This window comes from Hippoglossus hippoglossus, chromosome 13 (genome assembly GCF_009819705.1).
Source record: "Hippoglossus hippoglossus isolate fHipHip1 chromosome 13, fHipHip1.pri, whole genome shotgun sequence".
Lineage (NCBI taxonomy): Eukaryota > Metazoa > Chordata > Actinopteri > Pleuronectiformes > Pleuronectidae > Hippoglossus > Hippoglossus hippoglossus.
The window spans coordinates 26,531,619-26,549,689 of NC_047163.1; the positions used below are offsets into that span (position 1 = coordinate 26,531,619).

At 40.2% G+C, this 18,071-nt stretch overlaps 1 protein-coding gene across 2 annotated transcripts; it reads right to left on the reverse strand.

The window, feature by feature from the left end:
* Window positions 1–1,026: 1,026 nt before the first annotated feature.
* On the reverse strand, window positions 1,027–17,847 carry prss16 (serine protease 16). 2 transcript variants are annotated; one of them, XM_034604067.1, is made up of 9 exons: window positions 17,612–17,847; window positions 15,214–15,395; window positions 13,626–13,858; window positions 12,814–12,949; window positions 7,980–8,087; window positions 3,950–4,149; window positions 2,568–2,658; window positions 2,245–2,447; window positions 1,027–1,318 (listed from the first exon to the last, which is right to left on the reverse strand). In XM_034604067.1, exons 1-9 carry the CDS (start codon window positions 17,816–17,818, stop codon window positions 1,209–1,211), a joined length of 1,470 nt encoding a protein of 489 aa, XP_034459958.1. In that variant the 5' UTR covers window positions 17,819–17,847; the 3' UTR covers window positions 1,027–1,208. The 2 variants fall into 2 exon arrangements, with proteins under 2 accessions (XP_034459958.1, XP_034459957.1); XM_034604066.1 differs by having other exon boundaries at window positions 3,950–4,151; window positions 7,973–8,087; window positions 17,612–17,832.
* Between the last annotated feature and the right edge of the window lie 224 nt (window positions 17,848–18,071).

An 18,071-nucleotide genomic window follows, 5' to 3' on the forward strand; every position in this document is an offset into this window, starting at 1 on the left:
CATTAGTATCAGCAAGTGAAACACAAAGAGTACATTTATGCAAAACACTGCTGCCAAGATTTTAACATGTACTAAGAGAAGTGACCACATTACACCAATCCTTGCTGCCTTTCACTTGATACCTGTGAGTTTTAGTTGATTTTACTTCTTGTTTTAAAGCAGTAAAATCGACTGCCTATATTTGAGATCTGTGAACCCCCTACGAGTCTGTTCACTGCCTGAGATCCTCCAGCAGGATACTATACTAACTGTTCCTAAATCCTGACTTGTCACGAAAGGTGGTCTCGTGCTTTTGCTATTCGGGTCCTTCCACTGTGGACTTCCCTGCCTGGAGATCTCAGGCAGGCAAACTCAGCTTTATTTAAAATATATATATTTTATTGTATGGTGTATTCTTAACTATTGGTATGGTTAAAACTATTTTATCTTGCTACCTTTTATGTTTCGGAGTTTATCTTCTTGCATCATCAGCATCTTACTTTTATTATAACTTTGTTTTGAAAGGTGCTATATAAATAAAGTTATAATTATTGTGAACAGGGGTTTAAATGTATCGCTATAGTTACAGCCATGCTAATGCAATCTCACAAAGTGAATGTACTACAGATACACTAAACATTGTGTAATGCTTGTTTGCTAGCCTTTCAAGTGTTTGACTGTTCACATGTAGGTGAGCATGATGTTTGGTTAATGTTCATGCATGTAAGAGCTAATGTAATGTTATTCATTCACTCGCAGCTCTTACGGTGTTCACAGAAGATGGTTTGAAAGAAATGTATGACGGCAGAACATAAACAAATCTACTTTTGGAACATCAGTCAGCTTCACCATCGACTGGCTGGGGTTCGCTACAATTATGTAAATAAACTAAATAACAGAAAAAATGCTTATCTGGACTGCAAGGCCAGGATTAAGTTTGTTTAATCTCCATGTGGTCCCTGCCCTGCCCTGGAAACCAGTGGTTCTAATCTATGCATCACCTCCGTCTTTACCATATCAACTCAGAATGAAACTGAAAACCCAGAGCCATAAAAATCCTTTTTATTCATCTGCGCATTCATTTAAAAATACCTGAACTTTGTACCTGCTGATACTTGTGTAAAGTGCCTTCTTAAGCAGTCATGCAGTCATTAATACTGCAGCATTATAAGCAGTGTCATTGCAACGTCAATAACCTGGACAAAAGAATCATTAGTTTGCTTGTTTGGTCACTGCTTCAGCCACTGCTGGAGGAGTAAGGAGACGTGGTCACGGGCCAGATCCAGCTGAGGGAGATCCTCGCTCCTGGCAGGGTACATGTTGGCACAGTGGGCTGTTCCTGGATCACAGAGAAAATCATGTATTAAGATATATGACAGGAAAAAGTAGTAAAACTAATACTACTAAAAAGTTATGAGATCAATTATCCACCTAATAAAATTTGAGTTGAACAAGTGAGCCATTGTTCTACTTTGAAAGTGTTGCTTGGCAATATTCAATGTGAAACAACCACAATATACATAAAGTCTTCAATTAACCTGCAACATATTTCAGACCTGGATAGAGAGAAATTCAGAAAGATGAATGATGTCTTGGTCAATGGAGACATGTACCTCAGGTACAATGAGCCAATGGAATATGCATTAAACAAGACCATACTGATTAGATTACATGTATTTTTAAACATTTGCATGTTTGTAGCATCATAAAATGAACCAGCAGGACATATCAAAAAATGTCATTTAATTTGACAAAAATCTGTAGTGAAACTTCAGTTTATTGTAACGAAGGTCAAAAATGTACTTTCACACTCAAAATATATTTAACTAACCAGACACAGCAATGTTTTCAATATGTTTCGTTCACACCTAATAGACAGCATTAAGAACGATATAAAGAATTAAATTGAGATACAATCACACAATATGAAATTTATCTTCTTATTATTTATTTTATCACTCCCCATTTACTATATAACCCTTTATTCACTGTCTCCCATTGATTTTTAATGTACCATAACACAATAAGTCCCATTTTATGCATATGAACATGTGAAAAACTGCAAGTGATGACACATAATGTTGATGTTTTAAAATGGTCCAAAATATCAGTTTACTGCTTAACTATAGAGTAAAGGGAGTAGTGAATGTATGAAGGAAGGATAGTATGACACACACTCATGTTATACACTGTACTCTTAAAGTTATAGCATTAAACACACTTTGTCACACACAGTTCTAAACTAATAAGATTATTTTTTCTCACCTTTGATGAAAACAGCAGGGAGGTTGGCTGTGATGTCCTTTGTGATTCCCAGGGCATGCCATGGGTCAATGGACCCGTTGGGGAAAACGATTCTGCTAGAGCGAATGTCATAGCCGCCATAATACTCGTTGGTCTGGGCCACAGCCTCCGCCAGCTGCTCAGCACTTACATTGTAGTAGTCCGCACACTGTTTCACATGATACCTGGAGCAGAAAACACAGAAGATCAATGCGACATGTCATGTAATTGGAAGCAAAGACTTAAAATGGCTGGTGTTTGATAGGAAAAAGCATTCTACTCAGATAGATGTTTAGTGTACTCACTCAAGAGGGAAGCCAGTGAATGGTTGATTGGGTGAATCAGTGCTCTGGTAGAATCCAAATTCAGTGCAGGTCTGGTAGACCCACTGTCTCCCTGACAACACACACACACACACACACACACATTCATACAAGTTCAGAGGACATTACATTGTTGACCATAACCATAGTTACAACTTGCCTTACCCAAACAGCCTAACCTGAACCTGACCTAAACTAAAACTAAAAGTAATATGTAATGATTTACATTATGGGGATTGATTTTTGTCCTCATAAGACACCATTAAGTGACTGTGTAACCCCTAAGTGAGTCATTTTTCGACAGCACACGTACGCACACACACACGTTTGACTGTCTCACTCATTGACATTCAGCCAATGTTGACATCACAACCAAATTCTTAATCCTAAGTGTTAACCCTGAAAAGAAAAAGCAGCTTCTACCTGTGAGGACCTCAAGTCCCAGTGCGATTTGAGGCTTAGGTCCCCACAGGGCTATAAAAACAACAACCACACACACAAACACACATAGTTTACCTATTGGCCAGAAGATTCATTCGGTTCTTCAAATAGAAATCAAATTTTAAAAAAATGTATTTTCTTCCTAAAAAGGTTTTCACCTCAGGTTTCAGCCCCAATTATTAGAGGAAGAACTTTAACCAAAAGCCAGTTTAGTCTACGCAGACATGTCCCAATGTTTTTTTTAAGTGATCCCAGTGATCCCATTCCAGTCCGCCCACTCATATAACCAAAGCCGAAAAAAGGAACCACAACCCGGCGCAAGGCTGCAACAGTTGTGAACCCGTTTTAGTTTAAACATGCAAAGTTGGTACTCAATACCCAAGACCTCAATGAGATAGTAAAAAGTATTGTATCCAGTCTTAGATTAGTCACTTTCCAGTGTAAAATTTTGCGCAAAACACTGATGGGAAACAAGCTTCGTCTCGAAAGTCTTAATTTTAACTTCACCCAAGAAAAGAAAACATTATTTTCAGGTGTTCACGTCATTTCAGGAGTTTTGTTCAGGTCTAATGTGATGTAATTACATGTTGTGGTGAACTATGTTTATGTATGGGTTTGTTCTCTTACTCAGCAGTGGCAGTTTTATTTTGGTCTCCTGGGACTGTGATGTTTTGCGCCTCTACAGCAGATGATTGCTCATGTATTTTTGGTGGCTTAAGAGTGGAACATTTTAATTATAACATTTAACCTCTGTCAAAGGAACAAAACAAAAAAACATGCTACATGAAAACAATTTGAACCCAAAAATTATAATGTACATAAAACTAGCTTTTATCCTGCCGCCATGGAGTTATGAGGGTTTCAAATAGAACCAACTAAAACAATGTTGTTTACACTAACTTCCACAACATGCTCTCACCCACCTCCCCCTGCAGCCGGCCCCTCCCAGGATGTGTTGGTCATGTCTCTCAGGTTGGTCGTGTAGCTGGCATCCAGGCACTTAATCGAGAAGGTGTCCATCATGAGGCGGGCCACAGCAGCATAGCGGGCGTATGGATCCCCCAGTGAGCTGTCAGCCATCACACCACACAGCACCTTGATGGTGATGTTCGTGCCTGTCGCCCCCTGTACATTCAAAGAATGGTGAAAACAAAAAGACAAAATAAAAAAATCACAGCAAATAAATTCTCTATACAGCACATCAGATTGAATCAGATTTATATCAACATTTTGATGATCTTTCAGTCTCTTTATGTAACATTATGTTCATGATGACTCCATGGTTTTCTCAATGACAAATAGAGCAGCAAATAATATTCCATATATATATATATATAAATGGGGAAGTGAAATTATATGAATTGGCCTGATTTATGCTGACAAGATGTGAAAATGTGTGTCCGAGTGTTAATCGATTATAGGAGGTAGCAGCTCTGCAGTAGTGGAAACTAACAATGTACAACCACTACTTCAACTGCAAGGACTGGACATTTGAATGGATCATTGGTTGCTTGTGGTACACCACAAGATTGGTGAGCAACTGTTTGACCATATGGAGTTCTTACAGTCCCATTCAGTAAGTTATTACATCTCCTAAAATTATATTTGTTCCTCAAAATATATATTCAAAATGTTTGCCATGAAAAAATTCCCCTTGTGGCCTTAAAATGGCTTAAATGCAACTCTTCATCTTCCTTCCTCATTTTTACAACTGTAGCTGTGTCTCAAATCAGCAGCCGCATCCTTCGTAGGACCCGTTCTATGCAGCCGACATCACAAACTCTAGCTGTTTTGTCAGACTGTCATTTGTTTACTGCAATGTAAAGGTGGAAATACCTGCTTGTTTCACTTAATATGTCTGTCCTCACTTTAAAAGGCACAAGGGGGACATGTAAACATGTTTAAAAACGTGATACTGGAGGGGGACAGTTAGAGCTCAAGGAATTTGTTGCAAAGCCGTGGAAATCTTATCCACCTCCACCGGCCCACGTTGCTCCCCAGTAATTACCTCCACCTTGGTGGATATGTTTTATTTCACTTTCTTTAACATTTCCCAACATTTTCATTGATTTCTCAGAGAATAATTCAGGGATCTTGATGAAAAAAAAATCTGAATGTAGTTTCATAAGGGGTCTGGTGGGCCTTGGAGGTGGTATGTGCTTTACTGAGTATCATTCTAGTCTCCAGCCCTGTGGTTCTACCTTTCCAGATAAAAAATATTTGCAACACCATACTAATACTGGGTGGGGCCTCCCTTTGCTCTCAAAGTGGCTAAATTCTGACTCTTCAACCTGGCCTTGCTTCACAGCTGTGGAACACTTTTTTATAAAGAACCGTTAGTGCTTGTTTTTCAGGATGTAGCATTACATAATGTGCTTCTGTATTTCATAAAGCTCCCCATTGATAACCCCTCAACTGTGAAGCCAATGCTCTGACTCTTTTGATTGAGTTACACCTCACTCCTCACCATTACCCAAATTCCTCAGTGGTATACATAAAACCTGGAAGTTTGCTCTGTACCTTCCATCAGAGGGGCAGCAGTTGGCTGCGTAAGTGTGCTAGTGCTGTGGAATCTGTGGCCCAGCGCTCCTCTCAGTTCTTTTATAAGCGTCTCTTTCGCTTGGGGCAGGACAGGAAACCAGAGAGATCAAAGAGTCTTTTGTTACTTTTTCCCATCAGCTTATTGGTAACCAGACTCACATCTCCTCAAGGCAGCAGGGGGACAGAGAGGGGATAGAATGAAAAAGAAGGGGAAGAGGGGGGGGACAGGGGTAACTGGTAAAAAAGAAGGCACCATTAAAGAAAAAGATGTACAGTAGATACAAAGAAAAGAAAAGAGTAGAGAAGTTTTGCGTGTACTGCATCTCACCACGATGGGATAAAGCTCTAACATTTTCCACAAACTTGAGAATATAGGGCTATGCAATATAACTTATGTCTACATATTTCTATTATGGGATTTTTTTTAACAATATGGATAGTGATACTCAATTTTAAAGATTCAAGGTCACTTATATGTTTCCTAAAAGAGAAACTTTGCTTATATGCAAATGAAGTGGTGCACAGATAAAAAAACAAACAATGAAGCTACATTTGAACAACTGTATGAACCATCCAACATTTATCCGACTGCCTACCTCCTCACTGTGTTGAACAATAATATATCGATACATAGGGTCTGTGTTATATTGTTATATATATAAATTAAACTTCAATACTTACTGATATTGTTTTATTGCCCAGCCCTATTACAAAGTAATTAATGAATCGGCTTCCTCCCCTGTATGTTTTCCAGAGCATGTAGCTATGCCACCTGAGAACAGAGAGTTTGAATTGGCAAAACCACAGACTTCCCCTAATCATCCGGTCTTATTCAGGACCTCCTCCTTCTACTGATCACGAGGTTACAGCAAATATAATTAGTTGTCAATCTAACATCAGCATTGTCAAAAATGTGAGTCAGTCATTCAGTATCTGCACTCAAGACTGAAGTGTGTAATGCAGGATGATGTATTGCAGAAATAACTAGAATGACACTTAGAGAACACTTCTCCACCAAGGCCCTACAGTCCCCCTACATTTAAATTGACAACATCCAGATTTGTATTTGAACTACACACACTCTTAAATATCAGTCCCCTAAACATTACTGATTCTTTTCATCAAGATCCTTGAATTATTCTCTGAGAAATCAACAACAGTGTTGAAAAACACCCTATTTCACAATGTTAAAGAAAGTGAAACAATATTCCTGGATCTGGTCCCTGATCCATTCTGCTCCAAAATTGAATGGGTTCTTTCCTGACTCATACCACATCCATCCACCAAGATTTGTGGTAATCTGTCCTGGAGTTATAGTGTAATCCTGGTAACTAACAGACAAACAAACCACCCCAGAGAAAACCAACTCCTTGGCGGAGCTTATCAGTAATGAAACCAATTATGCTAAATTGATTATCATGCAACATCTTAACATTTCACACTTTCATTTTGAATCACTAATTTTGTCATGACCCTGGGCTTCAATAGAGAAACTGTTCAGAAACTAAAACACAAGAGGAGTCTGACATATCAAATATCAGCAGCGTTGATCAATCTGGATCTAAGTCACAACACACAGGTACTTCCCACCTTCCAGTGATATCATCTCACACATGGTCACACACCACCTATAATGCATGTAGGTTAAGGAGCTCCACTTCTAAGCAAGCAGGCAAAACCGGGGACCAACCCTGGAGACCCTCTTACAGGGCAGCATCTCTGGGCCTCTCACTGTTGAACAATGCAGGGTTTATTATGTTTCAGTATACTGCTTGGACTGACCCTCCTACACCTCATAGCTGCCTTCCACTCAACCAAGACAGGATACTAGGTCAAGCCCCCGATCTACAAAGCCTCTCCACAAACTCCCTTTATTCTGTTTGGAGTCAATGCGCAACCAATCATGTCGTATCAAAATACATGGTTCCTGTATCAGATGTCGGTCACATATGTGGGTATTCACCTGGATTTGTTCCATGCTTTCTAATCTCACACAAGCTTGGGTGTTAATTTACATTTTATGAGCCCAATCAGACCGTATGCATGTATCATGTACTGTGAGCCAATCATCCAAGACCTGTGCAGAGCCATGATGATGATCCTATGATCCATTAACGTCAACCAGCACACTGGCACATGAAATATCCAAAAGTTAAAATTGTCCTTCAAGCAAATAATAATCTATGTAATGGATTTTCATTTGTATGACTTGCATTTAGAAGTGTTTTTTTCCAGTGTCCCATAAATCTATCCTGTTGTAATGAAATAAAACCAGAAAATTAAAGAGTATTGGCAACAAATATCCACCACTGTTAGCCTTAATCCAAAACAATTACTCCCTGCCTCCAAACATCCACGTTTTATGACGTTTTGCTGATGATGTTTGGCGAGTGTGTCGCTCTCACCGCAAACCCCCTGTTGTCTTCATTGTACTGGACCACATCCATGAAGTTGCCAGCCAGTGTTTCCAGGAAGTAGGCAGAGTCCATCTCTGTCTGGATCTGCAGGCTGGAACACAAGCTGGGAGAGAAGGAGAGGAAGGAAGGAGGAAGACAAGAGAAGAGGCAGAGATGAAAATAGGAGCCAAGTTACACTAGAGCAGGGGTATTCAACTAAAATTGAAAGAGGTCCAGTTAGAGAAAATATCTTGAAGCAAAGGTCCGGAAGATCATAATGTCTAACTATTTAGTGTGATATATATTTAAGTAGCCCCAGTAGTTCTATCAACATCTGCATGTACTAAATACCTGACTGTCAAATCAAATGAATTCAGTACGATTCAAAAACTTTTTGACAATATTTATTGTCACGTAACATAGAACTGAACATATATGTATGATTGCAGATATGTATAATGTTCTCTCATTAACTAAATAAAAGTAGGGCTGCATTTCAAAATAAGAGAAAATAAATAAAATGTGAAAATTGTGCATGTTCAGAGAAATAAAATAAAGGGAGCAAAAGCTTGAATTTCCCTTTTTCTGTTTCACATCTTGACTCAAAAGTCTCAACCAATTTTACAGATAATAAATCTCAACACATCTTAACAATTGAACAGTTTTAGAATCACTTTCTTCCCCTCTTATATCCCACTCCCCCACTTTGTTTGTCTGTTTCTCTCCCTTTCTCCCTCTCACTCCTGTTTCTCCACTTTCTCCGTCTCACTCCTGTTTCTCCACTTTCTCCGTCTCACTCCTGTTTCTCAACTTTCTCCGTCTCACTCCTGTTTCTCACTCCTGTTTCTCCACTTTCTCCGTCTCACTCCTGTTTCTCCACTTTCTCCATCTCACTCCTGTTTCTCTCCCTTTCTCCGTCTCACTCCTGTTTCTCCACTTTCTCCGTCTCACTCCTGTTTCTCCACTTTCTCCATCTCACTCCTGTTTCTCCACTTTCTCCGTCTCACTCCTGTTTCTCTCCCTTTCTCCGTCTCACTCCTGTTTCTCCACTTTCTCCGTCTCACTCCTGTTTCTCCACTTTCTCCGTCTCACTCCTGTTTCTGAACTTTCTCCGTCTCACTCCTGTTTCTCCACTTTCTCCGTCTCACTCCTGTTTCTCCACTTTCTCCATCTCACTCCTGTTTCTCTCCCTTTCTCCGTCTCACTCCTGTTTCTCAACTTTCTCCGTCTCACTCCTGTTTCTCCACTTTCTCCGTCTCACTCCTGTTTCTCAACTTTCTCCGTCTCACTCCTGTTTCTCCACTTTCTCCGTCTCACTCCTGTTTCTCCACTTTCTCCGTCTCACTCCTGTTTCTCCACTTTCTCCGTCTCACTCCTGTTTCTCCACTTTCTCCATCTCACTCCTGTTTCTCTCCCTTTCTCCGTCTCACTCCTGTTTCTCAACTTTCTCCGTCTCACTCCTGTTTCTCCACTTTCTCCGTCTCACTCCTGTTTCTCTCCCTTTCTCCGTCTCACTCCTGTTTCTCCACTTTCTCCGTCTCACTCCTGTTTCTCTCCCTTTCTCCTTCTCACTCCTCTGTATCTCTCCCTTTGTTTTCTCTACCTGTATCTCTATCTGTCTTTTTCTTTCTACCGTCTTCTCATGTGTAACTTGCCTCTAACTCTCTCATCTGTCTGCACTGTAGAGTCTCAAAGTTTACCGCCTGGAATGCACAGACTTGATTGGCTGAGTAGTATCACATGGGATGGCTCAACTCGCATGCAATTGGTCTGTGCGTTTCTCATCCGCTAAACCACTACCGTAAAGACTACAAAAGCTGCGCTGATTACAAATAGAAGCGCCCCGTCAGGTTTTAAATCATAACCTTCTGTTTTGGCTGTAGGTCCGGGTCCGTACGGGACGGCTTCTGGGTCCGGACCCGGACCGCGGTCCGCCTGTCAGTGACCTCTGCACTAGAGCATGTTATAGATCATATGTAATTTTCCTCTGACATCGTCAGAATAATATTGTAGTGATGTGATCTAGGTTTATAAACACATGTACACAAAAATAGTTTCAAGCACTTCAGCATTGGATTATGTATCTTTAGCATTTAGCATTAAAGGCTTGAGTCCAATGCATTTTACTTCCAGGCTTAAATAATTGTGGCCCAATGGGGCAATGATATTTTGGAATTAAAATGTCTTTCCTATCATATCACATAACAAATAATTAGCAAGGAAGTGGTTGAATGCTAATGTTAGCTCATTAGCTTCCATTAGACAACAGCTATCAAATATGTTTTTTAACCTTGAAACATGGCCCCACCAGATTTTAACTATCCATTGTCTTTTCAGTTGCTGATCAGCTATGAATTAGTGAACTGAAAACAGTTTGTCATATTATCTGTGTTTATAAGATGTATAAACCTGGATCACAACAGTAAATTACAATTCTGTTCATAACAACATTTGAGCTTTGCATCCTGAGCGTGATGTCAGAGGTAAATGGTGAATATGGTCTATGGCTATTGTAGAGTGCAACTTGGAATATTTAGTCTTTTCCTGATCTCTCATGCCTGTTTTTTGGAATTCAATTTGGAATTGAAGTGACCACTATGGACGAGTGGTGAGGCAATCTGTGATCCAAAAGAAATCTGCTGAATCTGTTAACACCAAAAAAGTTCCAGTTAGCTTCTGGACATGAGCTAAAGAGGTTGGGGTGTGATTGGCTAATTTCACCTCTTAGTGGAACAGTGACTCATTCAACATCAATACACAGACGCTGATTAGGGTCATCTGTCAAGTTGATGGTAACAAGGTGCAGAGTCAAAAGACAGTGTTTGTTATACTTTGCAGAGGTGCGGGTGCGTCCGGTTGAACTTAACTTAACACATGCATGAGTGGAAAAGTCTTTGCAACAAAATGCTGATGACGTGACAGTAAACAACTCAATTGTGTTTGTGTGTGAAAGTGTGAGAGCAATATTTCCTTCATGATGAAATTGTCAAACATGGAATGCATTCTCTGAGGTATTGTGGCTTGGAAGATGGACAAGCCTCTAAACCACCTTTGTGATCTATATGTGTTTTTGCCTGCATTAGCACTGCATGTCCTGGCTTTTTAATCTGCAAAAATAAAAAATACAAATATGTCTAGTCAGTGTGGTTAGGCCGGTGCAGACGTCGAGACACAGGTTTAGTGTGTCTGTCTCTGTGACAGTAGTAGTTCCATGAAACTAACCACTACATTATAAAAATAAATGCACGCCTGCTTACTCATCATGTGGACTGACCTTCCAGTCACTATAACAACCTAAAATATCAAATAACACTGGACAGCAAACAGTGAATTAAAGATTAAAAATAGAATAATGTAACAACAGCAGGAGAAAATGTAAAAATAACCACAGGTGGAGTCGCTCTCAAAGGCCAGCAGTCTTTTTAAAATGGCTGGTTCACTCAAATAAGGAGCAATAGCCATAACAGTTATAAGACACAGTCTGTCATTAACTGATTTAAATCCGTATGAAGTACAGCTGTTGTTTGAACCACTCACATACAATAGATCCATGAATCAGTATAATCCACCTGTTCTCAGAATAAATCTCTATCTGCTCACATTTGATGATGTTGATACCTCCGCCAAGGAGGTTGTGTTTTTCACCCCTGCCTGCCTGTTTGTTTGTTGGTTGGTTGGTTGGTTGGTTTGTATGTTTGTTTGTTTATAAGCAAACTTAAGCAAAAAATACTGGACAGATTATCGCGATACTTGGTGGAAGGATGAGGTACGGGTCAAGAAAGAGCCAATACAATTTCCGTGCGGATCTGGGAATTTAGGAAATATAGGACATTGTGACATTGAGCGTTTTTGACATTTTCCTCGACTTCCAAGGGAATAATTCATAGATCTTGATGAAAGTCTAGTTTCAAATGCAGCCCTGGTAGCCATCTAAGACCGATCAGATTTCAAATGAATAGTTTTACATTTTGGGAGATACACTTATTCACTCTTTATTTGAGGATCAGTACTGCTCTCATGTCTCTGCTGTAAAATTAGCTTAACATAAAGGCTTGTTAGCCTGACTCTGTACAAACACCAAAGTGTAGAAACCTTCATATGTGGTTTTGCATTTTCTCATCACTGTGAGGTTACCAGGCAACTGCTGGACACTCCAGGAAGTCCCTGCAGTTAGTCAAGACACAGTCTGGTGTTTGTATGAATATGAATGCTTAAACAAACAGGGTAGATTGAGCCTCAGATGTGCTGGTAGGTGGATTTTGCTACATGTAGAGCTTCTGGCAGTAGATTTCTACACAGGATACTGCCATCATTCTTGATTTCTACAATAAAAATGTAAATGCTTCCTAATTAAAGGTTCCAAGCCCTTCAGCACATAATTATGATGATTTCCCCAAAACTACTACAATAAAAACACAAGATTAATTAATAAAAATCAATCCTGATGCATTTTATTATAATGCACACATGGTTTACCAGGACATTATCATGGAACACGGTTATAATGTTATTGACTAAATCTGTACTTGTCCTGCTTTGAGTCAGAAGAACTAGAAGAAACACTTGAGAGCTTTTGCAATGGATAAAGGAAGTTATGACACTCGGCCAGCAAGCCAGTCACTCGGTAAGTCAACCACAGAGGTTAAGGTCGAAAAAAATAAAAACTAATTTCAACACCACTGTTCCTCGATCCGATGGAAAATGTCATGATAAAGGCAATCCTACATAAACTTTGTTTTAAACACATTCAATGTGACATCCAATGAACCTATCCAGCATTGGTTAGGTTCAGTGTGGCAGTGAATAACAGGACAGAGAAGGAATGGTTACAGAGTGTAAATGTACGGTACTTGAAGTCTTTAGTGATGTTGTCGTGGGTCTTGGGATCCTTCAGCCGTTCTACAAGGGTATCCGAAGCTTTTTTCACCAGTATGGGGCACTCTGTGTTTTCTGAGGCCAGCGAACGCCACACGACCTCCAAGTACTCTGGGAAGACATGAGGACAGAGGGAGGAAGGGACACTTAAACCTGGGCTGCTAGTAAAAGACCACAGTAATACACAAAACCTTAGTTCAATAATGATGACTATTTTGATTGGCTGAAAAAGCAACACTTCATCTTCAACACAATATCTGAACCAAGGTCTATTCAAGTGCTGGAAACAGTATTTGGAAATAGTTTCTGTGAGGCTGGAAGTGAACTGATGAGTGGATTTCCCAGTTTATGAAACTGGGAAATCAGGCTCTCAGAGGACAAACTCGACATTAGAACATACAAGAATATTTATGACTGGAACAGAAGCCACTCTCCTCCTGGTAGCAATACTGAATGACTGCAGTGTTGTGTTGGGAAACAATTACTTTGGAACAAATGGGGAAAAGATAACTGACGACAGAACACCTGGTACAAAACTCTCTGTGTGTTTTATCTTGGCTATCTTCATAAAGTCTAAAAGAATGTGTGTGTGATAGCGCCTTGAAGATACCACGAGTGTGTGCCATTTTTAGTTTACTTTCAGCTTTAAGATCTTTCTTAAATTAACTTTTTGGTCCAGAATTTGGCACAAAATGCTGATTACCCAAACAAAAGAATAACACAAATCAATAGAGATTGTGTGTGTACATCTGTGCGTGTTTTCATGTTTTGCAATGTCTTGTCACACCTGGGAAATTGACAGTAGCATGAACGGGTGCACTCGTGGCCACAGAGGCATGGACGAGGTGTGGGTACTTCAGCCTGAACCAAGCAGCGAGGGAACCTGGGTATGACCCGCCAAATGCCACCAACTTCCTGTTGGTCAGGCCTCGGGCCTCAGCTATCTTGGTGAGGAAGTGAGCCAGGTCAGCTAGAGCCTGACGGCTGCTGAGGAAACGCAGGTTGTCTGTACTGAGGTCACTGGATGGAGAGGAGGAGCAGTTTGAGTTCATCAATCATCCTGTCTATAGAGGATTTCATTAAAGTCACGAGCAGGACTGTCTATATCTGAAAGCAGCGCTGCCATCTAGTGGTACAAACGCTTCCCCAGCATCTGCTACTCTACTCCAGATGCATATTAATCTGATGGCCTGATGCATTTTTGGCCTTTTGTTGCTCCAAGGGGATTTTTTGCAGGTTGAGCTTTTTATGGTTGAACTATCTTAAAGTTCAACCATAAAGGGTTATTATAAATAACTATAAATAATAAGAGAACATAAATACAATCAAATATAAAGGAGGTTCAAATATAGAAAATGTCATATATATTGGCAACCATAAGAGCTGATACTGACAAACTGACAAATTTATCACTCAGCTGATAAAAATCAGCTGAGTGATAAATCAGTCAGGCTCCACAAACAATTTACATGTTTATTTGAAAGTTTAGCACCAAACTGCAGGTTAACGATTTTGGACGCATCTAACATAACCTCTGAAAATAGTTCTTACAACTTAGACACGGAACTGCGATGAACACAGATCGTGATTTTATCTGTACTGTCTTTTCTGTTGTACAAACAGATCATATATAGTATGGGTGTAAGAACTTAGGTATAATGATATTATGTTTCTTGATAGTGTTTTGATAGTCAATAACAATGTATTGATTAATTCAAAGGTTTGTGGCAGACAGTGGTTCATTTTGTGTTGACTTGTACTGTCTCTCTTCGGCCATTTAACTCTTCTACTCCAACAAATTTTATACTATAACATTTTCCCCAAATTTGATTTAAGAAATTCCAATACATTACCATGCTTATAGTAACACATTGCATTATTACGCCTGAATCAAGATATGTATTGTATTATGGCTGGGCAATAAAACAATATCAATTCTTATCACAATATAATTTTCAATAATATAACTAAAGTTAAATATATATCAATACAATCCTTATGCATTGGGTAAGTACAGTGAGGAGGTATAACATATAATTGATTTACCTCAGATTTGTAAAATGTTTAGCTGTTTCTTAAGTGTTTTTTAATTTTCTGCTCAAAAAGAAGGGTTTCAAACCACAACCTTTACTCAGGAGCAACAATCACTCTATAAACTTTAACATCGATATCAACTGATATGAACATTTTTATCTAGGTATCATTTTTGGCCTTATCATCCAGCCCTATGTGCCATTGTTAAAGTCTTACCAACACAAAGCCCAAATACACACATTGTGGTCGCTTTCCCAAAAGCAGCAAAGGAGTAAAAGCTCTAGAGACTGAATCAACTGCTCTAAACATAGATCAAGAACACGAGTAGAGGTGACACATACACTGTCGGGTGACTCTTTCCATAGAAGCGATGCTCCAGCATCAAGCAGAGCGCTCCCGCTTTCTCAGCGTAGGTGAGCCAGGTTCCTCGCTGCATCCATGCTTGATTGGCCGGGCCCTCTCCACCTATCATGAGAAACACTGGGCCACCTGGCTTGTAGAAGTTTTCATTGACAAAGTACCTCTGGGACAAAGAGGGAGAGAGAGAGTTACTCAGATTGTGAGATGTAGTTTCGTGATAATCATGTGACAAAATGAGATGAGATGAGACTTGATAGTCCTTTATCCCCACTATGGGGAAATTAGAAAATAAATAAATAGAAATACCAATAGGAATAAGTAAAAAATACAATATAAACATAAGGAAGTATGTAAAATAGAAATATGTAAACAAAATAGAAACTGTATAACTGTGAAACTGTGAGATTGCATTTAAATAAAATGATTAATGCACAGTCAAACGAGTTTAAAACTACTTCAGTGAGATATATAGAAGGTACATGTGGTCTAATAGCAGTAGACAGTCAAGCAGTGCAGAGTGTACCCTCACAGCAGCAGCAGGAAGGATCGACCTGCGATACGCCTCGTTCAGACACTTTGGGTGAATACGTCTGTTTTCATAATGAGTTAAGAAGGTTCAGGTCTTATATGACAGGAAGGAAACTCTTCCAATGGCTACATCCCTTATTTATTTAACACCACGTCCAGGTCCAGCACCAGCTTTATCTGATCCCTTGAGAAACAACCCCCTACATCAGGGGTTCCCAAAGTGGGGGTCCCGACCCCCCGGGGGGTCGCGAGACACAGAGGGAGGGTCGCGAGATGCCGTCCAAAAAACAAATACAATTTTAAAATAATTTAAAATGGAATATTTAACCCATTATTGTATAAATATATACATAAATATGAGTTGAAATTAGAATAAAAACATTTCCATCAGTTTTTTCCTTTTTCTTTATTGACCCATGAGGTTATTACGACACGGATTAGCGGAACGAGCAAGAGTTGAAAGGCCAAAAGAAAGTCCTTACTAAACAAACAGACAATCCCAGCCGCAGCTCAAAGGGCATCATATGAGGTGGCATATTTAATTGCACAGGCAAAAAAGCCACACACAATCGGCGAAACGTTAATTAAACCCGCTTCTGTAGCTATAAATCTGGCCATGCATGGAGATAAATTAGCCCGTGATCTGGAATCAGTGCCGCTGTCTAACGGGACTATTGCCCGGCGCATCACCGACATGGCCCAGGACATAAAGTGCCAGCTGGTGGATAGAGTTAAGAAAGGGAAATATGCTTTACAGTGAGATGAATCCACAGATATATTAAACTCTGCCCAGCTGCTTGTTTTCATCAGATACAGTTTTGACGGAAAACGTAATGCTGGACGTGCACAGGTGTGGACATTTTTACAAAACTAAAAGAAGAGGGACTATCTTCGGAAAACTGTATTGGTGTGTGTCGGGACAGGGCTGGAGGGATGCTGGGGAAAAAGAAAAGACTGAAAGCGAAAGTCTTACAAGTGGCGCCGCACGTACATTTCACACACTGTATTATTCACAGAGAATCTCTTGCAAGCAAAACACTTGAACCAGAGCTTAAACATATTCTTGACATTGCGATAAAAATGGTCCACTAAATAAAAACACGTCCACTCAATATCAGACTTGCTCTTGCGGGGAGATGTGCTGAGCCGCCTGTATGAACTGCAGGACGAGGTGCGCATATTTCGGATGGAGCATGGATCCCAGCTCGCTGACCACCTCACTGACCCTGACTGGTTAACAAGGCTGGCGTACTTGTGCGAAAAGACTTTCTCAGCCCTGACATACATAAAGAATAAATACAGATCGCAGCTAAACGTGGAGAATGATCTCCGAGTCGCCGTCTCCAAAATAAAGCCGAGAATGGACTTGCTCTGCTCCATGCATATTGCCCACCTATCTCATTAGTGAGTTTAAGAAATGAAAGTAATGTTTAGGCTAAAATAAATAACCCTAAAGTTGTTGCACATGGCAGCAATAAGGTGTCTGCTGCTCGTTATGCATACAGACGCGCACAGACGCGCACAGTCATCACCTGCGCACTTTTTTATACTTACAGTATATGCTCACTCAGCCCTGCTGTTTATACAGGGAGTTTCCCTGTATTCTGGTTATATTCTATTTCTTAAATTGCTATAAAATAATATCATGGCTGTAAGGCTGTTGTTCTTTTGTGTTGTATTAATGCCCGTGTTTGCATAGGCCTAATAGTGCGTGTGCGTGACTGTGCGCAACATTATATACCACATCCTGGGTCGGTGGGGGTCGCCAGTCTCTGGCACCGTTATTTTGGGGGTCGCGGGCTGAAAAGTTTGGGAACCCCTGCCCTACACATAACACAGTGGGGGGCTCACCTGCTTCCACTCCCTGCTGTCTGCACCGTTGAAGTGATCCAGTTTCTGAGTGAACCACTGCTCCTCAGACGCAGCTCCCTGCTGGGCCCGCTGCACATGACTGAACCTCCGGAAGCCTTTGACTTGTCCCTGTACGACAGCACAGACAGAAAACACGAAGAACAGTGTCACTCCACTCAGCAGCAACACACGACCCTCACAGGCCATTTTGACAGAAACAGGGAACCAGTTAGAAACATGTGACTTTGTAGTCATATGACAAGTTGGTCTGTTACTTTACGAGCGTGGGAAATAAGAGCTTCCTACCGCAAAAAAAACATGATCATGTATTACTTTTAAGTTAAGTTACAAAGTTAGAGTGTGTATTAGTGTGTTTACTCGAAATGCGTTGACTGATCGTGCTTAAAATCTACTTGTGACACAACATATGTTGAATATTTGGTCGTGACACTACAGTGTG

What these genes read in the sequence shown, in the direction of transcription:
- prss16 (XM_034604066.1), bottom strand. Translation starts at nt 17,818, where the DNA reads ATGGCCTGTGAGGGTCGTGTGTTGCTGCTGAGTGGAGTGACACTGTTC. An exon ending in GGGGCCGGCTGCAGGGGGAG is followed by an intron (nt 2,659 to 3,949) that starts GTGGGTGAGAGC and finishes GTGTGTTGTCAG; the next exon opens with GGAGACAGTGGGTCTACCAG. An exon ending in TTCACTGGCTTCCCTCTTGA is followed by an intron (nt 2,448 to 2,567) that starts GTGAGTACACTA and finishes TTTCTGCTCCAG; the next exon opens with GTATCATGTGAAACAGTGTG.